This window comes from Aureococcus anophagefferens, assembly GCF_000186865.1.
Source record: "Aureococcus anophagefferens unplaced genomic scaffold AURANscaffold_33, whole genome shotgun sequence".
NCBI classification, from domain to species: Eukaryota; class Pelagophyceae; order Pelagomonadales; family Pelagomonadaceae; genus Aureococcus; species Aureococcus anophagefferens.
The window spans coordinates 395,013-400,279 of record NW_008705591.1 but is presented as its reverse complement, the minus strand read 5'-3'; the positions used below and the strand labels follow the sequence as shown (position 1 = coordinate 400,279).

The 5,267-nt window shown below is 52.5% G+C and overlaps 1 protein-coding gene across 1 annotated transcript in view; it reads left to right on the top strand.

Annotated features, from left to right (window-relative positions):
* Nucleotides 1–874: 874 nt before the first annotated feature.
* AURANDRAFT_72505 (hypothetical protein) overlaps nt 875–5,267 on the top strand; it is a gene marked incomplete at both ends in the record, with an annotated part of 7,491 nt that continues 3,098 nt past the window's right edge. Inside the window, 10 exons of the mRNA XM_009042538.1 lie at nt 875–1,281; nt 1,464–1,546; nt 1,739–2,115; nt 2,902–3,009; nt 3,099–3,232; nt 3,349–3,403; nt 3,835–3,893; nt 4,142–4,220; nt 4,441–4,500; nt 4,695–5,111. Coding sequence (XP_009040786.1) covers nt 875–1,281; nt 1,464–1,546; nt 1,739–2,115; nt 2,902–3,009; nt 3,099–3,232; nt 3,349–3,403; nt 3,835–3,893; nt 4,142–4,220; nt 4,441–4,500; nt 4,695–5,111 — 1,779 coding nt within the window. The remainder of the gene's footprint in view (nt 1,282–1,463; nt 1,547–1,738; nt 2,116–2,901; nt 3,010–3,098; nt 3,233–3,348; nt 3,404–3,834; nt 3,894–4,141; nt 4,221–4,440; nt 4,501–4,694; nt 5,112–5,267) is intronic.

Here is a 5,267-nt window from a genome sequence, read left to right as displayed (position 1 = left end):
GGCCCTATTCTTTTCCTGGGGGTCCTAGAGTAGGCTAGTCCCCGAGCTGGGTGGAGCCCATGTTGAAGGCAACACCCAGCTCCTAATCCAACTATATCATTCTATATCTTGTATCATTCCTTAATATACACACTTACATGTATCGGTTCCAACATGGCAATTTCGAATGACGCCCTTTGCAATGAGGGCTACGTTATTGAGTCTGCATCCCCAACTCGGCCGGGTTGTGGTTGCCGGGGACAGATTGGAATATCTGCTGGTAAGCACTCTCGACCCGCGACTGCAAGGTGATGTTTGGTTGTCAGTCGTCGGCCCCGACACAGTTGAGCTAAATACGACGCTCGGGCGATTGGAGCGTGGGTCGGCGATCTTCATGGAGTTGAAAGCACCTCACTTTTGCCACGCTGGATCGTGCTGGCTAAGGGTGGACTTCGTACCTTCCGTGAGCTGCTCAGCAAATGGTGCGATGTGCACTTGTACCTACTCAGAACTCATCACAGTAGTTCCAGGGCATCCTGGGCATCTACAGCTAGGACCAGCCTCTCAAGCGTCTCATGATGACACGCATACACCCGTGGCATGCCTGATGGACAAATTTGGAAATAAGGTCAGTGCTAAATGGAGAATGCTTCTGCATGTGGGTGGCGGTGGATGGTCACGGGACTTTCCGCGTCGATGCATGGGGGGCTATGCAGATACAATCAGAACTGATATTCAAGTTCCGGAGCCGGGCGATTATGAATGTGCAATGACTATGCATTTAGACAATAGCATAATCAACTCTCTGGCGATGCGGGTCTTGACGGTTCTCCCAACGGCGCCAAGATGTGTCACATATCTACCACGCGTTACCAAAACCAGTATCTCCGGAGGCATGGAATTGCAATGTGTCCTCACCGTGATGACAGCGAAACTCGCAGATTTGCAACCAGACACTGCCACTGCAGAAGCGCATTACACTCACTCTAATAGAGTTGCAACGCAACTCCGCGGTGTCGGTTTCCGCGAGCTGCGCTCTCGTTCAGAACACGACTCTGCCTACGTTGTTGAGGACTGCACCATAAGGTTTGTTACCGATGAGCTCGCTTCCGATTGCGTGTCAGTATATCAAGCCATGAAGAAATACACGCACCGTCGAAATACATATCACCGAAACCGAACAGCCGCCAACAGCGACAAAATCAAGCAAGACTTTAGCTACGAGATACTGGCTGCACGCCAAACGCGCAGAACATGTAGAGTGCTGACCGATTGCCACATTCTATTTGGACAGACGTACAAGTCAATGAATGGGAGGCTCAACATCGGAGGAACGTCCAGACTCACAAAGAACCTCCAACAACACGCGCAGAGTCTACAAAAGCATCACCGCGTTCACTTTCCCCGTCATAGTAACCATATGTTACGATATGCGTCTTGAACCGCGTCTCATAATTGCCCAGCAATATTTCGAGGCATGCTAGGTTTATTGCGGCACTTCGACCAGGAGCTACGCAGAGGGGCAAAAGAGCTCCGATAAAGGCACTCAATGTGGGCCTCTCGGAAGGTTTGCTATATTTGGAGGCTCGGTGCGATACGATGAGACGCACGATGATTCAGTCCCTTGTCAAGGATTTCAATCTTGCGGCATGCGTGCAAGACCTTGGCTAGTGACCGGTGTCATCAAGGTTTACTTTTGTGACTGTGGAAACTATGCATCACACTTTGGTTTGCTCATGCAAAAGCTGCTTTATCATAGGCCTCGAAGCGAGTTCCTATCCGCTGCCATTTATCGGACAAGGCGCGAGAGCATGGCTTCCCGACACCTCTCTGATATCTTCCGCCTTGCTCTTTTTCCGAGACCCCTTTGCAATCGCGGTTTTTTACGGGTTCCTGGCGCTGCAAGTGGGCGCCCGCGTCATAGAAAATGACTTCGGTACCACGCAGTCGAACCCTGAACCAACGGTGACTCTCGAACTTTCTTCTGGAAAGCGCAGTAGATTTACTCTCGCACTCCATCGGCGACTTAAGAAAAAGTCCCAACACGCCCCGGGAAGGAACTGCGGGTTGGAGTGTTGCGAGTCGAGCATCGCCAACTTCCCATCATTCTCAAGAGCGGCACATAGAACTATCATGGTGCGGGTAGCGGCTGCTAGTTCCTAGTATGGCCAATTCCCCTAGGGCCTGTTTTCTTTGGCTGCAGAGTGGAAATCGACGCTGAGTTTACTTTCTGGGATAGTGACCGACAAGGCCCAGGAAACTCGTTTGGGGCGAACCAGGCCTAGGAGGTGTTTTGGCACATCTTAGTTCAATTTCACTTCAGCTTTACGGCAAGTTACCTTCTGGGTGATTCTTTGGGAGGCTGCTGAGCCGACGCCGGCGGAAAGCAATCTCCAGAGCCCAGTTTCGACTCTGTTTGGCTACCGCGGCCTCTTCCTTATGAAGGGGAGGCCTGATTCGACGCGACGCGACGAACAAACCAAGGGCAGTGCAGGCGCAGGGGTGTTGACAATATAAGCACCTGCCTCCATGGCACCCGGGCTTACTTGAGTGCGCTGCGCGCACGCCCATTTCTGCCTGCGCTTCGACAGCACGATGGACAGTAAGAAACATATAGTCCCAACCCTGGCCTGTCGCCTGGCATGTGAAGACCGCCCCCCCGGCGGGGACAACTAGCTTACCCTCGTCCAGCCAGATCCCCACCAGGCTTACCTTCGAAGGAGAGAGAGGCATGGTCTTTACTTGCCAGGCCTATCGCCCCTTAGCAAAGTAGCTGCCTGCGCTGTGCTGGTGGCCTGCGTATCCTACTCTACCTTACCCACCTAGCTACGTCGCATACATATCTATTTTTAGTGACGTTGCTCTTAAGGTAATGTAAATGATGGGGATGATGGTGATTGAGACTAGTACCTCGTGATCTAGGAGCCCTGCGCGGTCGAAAAAAGCTCCTGCGGACGCGCCTCCCAGGCGCGTCCGCAGGAGTCGTCGCCCCTTCCGGGGCTCCGAACAGACCCTTCACCGACGTACGTGGTACGGCCGCTACACGGCCGTGCTCCCCCCGGGACTAGTACCCTACTCAAATAGATCCCATTTTTTAGTACCAGCCAAGGCTGGCATAGGAACAAAGTCAGGTAGGACAAGGAGCAACACTCAAGGGGAGCGGTATCGTACTAGACGAAGAGTCTAAACTAGGGCTCAAAACTATCCTAACTTCCTACCACCTACACTACGGTCATTCTACTTCACCTTCAAGGTGTGTGTGGCACAGAGCGGGGACTTAGGTTCTTTGCATTGGTCGCTCTTTACTTGTTGAGCCCGCTAGACGCAAGGGAGCCAGGTTGGAATAGGCCAAGCATGTGCACCGGGTAGACCGCCGGCAGTTTGTGCAAAACTTTTTTTGAAAGAAGAAGGAAAGAAGGGGAAGGTGCGGATATCCCACGCCACCCCGCGGGTCCCACGGGCTCCCTGGACAGAAGTGGGCGAATACTGGACATTTTCAACATCTCCACGCCAGGCCACACCCAGCCAGCGGCGATTGAGGCCACGGGACATGAGGAACTGAGACCGTTTCTGCAGTAAGTGCAAATTTTGAGACAGAGAGGAGCCGATTTGTCCAAAATTGTGGCGACATTGGTCAATTTCAACTAAAAACCACGTGGCGGGGGTTAATACCGGGCGATCTTTTTACCCCTAGCTGCCTAAATTATTGATAGCTTGTTTTCTTGAAGCTTTATCATATCATTCATGGCCGCTCGTCGCAGTGGACGATGACGATTGCGAAGGCTCATGGAATCAACTCTAACAAGAGACGCGGATAGCCTTGAGTCACCGTTCTCGACCCAATGGGGGCTACAGGTGCCCCCAGTTGTGGGTGCTAGCTCCCCAGAGGATATCCGATGTGTAAAGATCTCCACGTTATTAACAAGAGAGTGGCTAGCAGGGTAGTTGAACTTCCGACGCGTCGACCCCGTCGATGTTCTCGGCGCTAATGTGCGCTCCGTGAGATGGGCCATGTGATCGAAGAGTGCTTCGCCGTCCATGCCTGCGGCGCGCTGGTAGAGAAAGGCCTGTTTTAATTCTCGTTTCGACGATTCTAATTTGTATTTTTCATATTCTGTTTCTGACCATTGGCCCGACGCGCCCGCCCCCATTGGCTCTTCAGGTCTCAAGAATCTGATGTTCGAGATGGCGTTCGGGCCATGAGGACTCGGGAACACGGTCCAGAACGCCGCCCCCTCGAGGTGGTGGAACGGATAAGTCTCACCAGGAGCAGGGCAAGCACCTCGTCCACAAGACGAGTCGAATAAATTCTACAGAGATATCCTTAATCAACCAATAGCGTTACGAAATAACCGCCAAGCAGGCGCTGGCGCGCTACGATGGTCCAACATGCTAGCGGTAACACCGGATACCAAGGGTTTCAAGGTTTTAGCATGAGACCACCACCGGTGCTCAAACCAGGCGAAACACTTGATTCGAGAAAGACAAAATTTTGTAACGCGGGTGAAGAAATTTCCGACAGTATTCCTACGGAGATGCGCGATTCGACGATATCTGCGTTGATGTCGAATGGACTTTCTCTGGGTAACTACCGCGTACCAGATCGACGCGGCGTCAGCGCTATATTCTCCACGATGGCACCGCCGAGTAAGCCATGCATGGGAGTTACCCTGAGTCGACAGTCATATTGCGTTGATGCCATTGACAGCGCAAAGCTAGGGGCGAAAGCATCGCCGCCCGAGTGGCTGTCAAAAGCCAGTTTGAATTCGGTTGTCGCCCGGCAGATCAAATCGAGTTATCAGATGGACCTTGGCATGGCTGGAGAAGCCCCAACTGATAGACCGTTTGTAGCGAAAACTGGGATGGCGTCGACGACAATGGACCTTTGTGAGGGAACGGCAAAAGCAACGTATCACATACCTGGATATAGTGGCCACATACCTTGCTCGTTACGCGACCCTACGGTAAAGGAACAGGCCGATGGCGCAGCTGCTCGGCCCATGAGGTCAAACTTGCGCCTTTATCACAGGCACAATCTTCCAGGCTACACAGGACATAATCCATCAACCGCAAAAAATGACAAGGGTCCTCGCTTTTCGGGCTCGAATCCCCTTACTTCGTCTGGTGCCATGGTTATTGGTGAGGTTCTGTAGACTCGTTGTCCTAAATAGTATTCCATGAAACTAGACAATTTTGATACAGCACAAGCACATGGACAGCGTCGAGAGAGCAGATAAGATAAGAGGGCCATCGACAAAGCTCCGAGCGGACCGAGCCCCCCCCCCCCC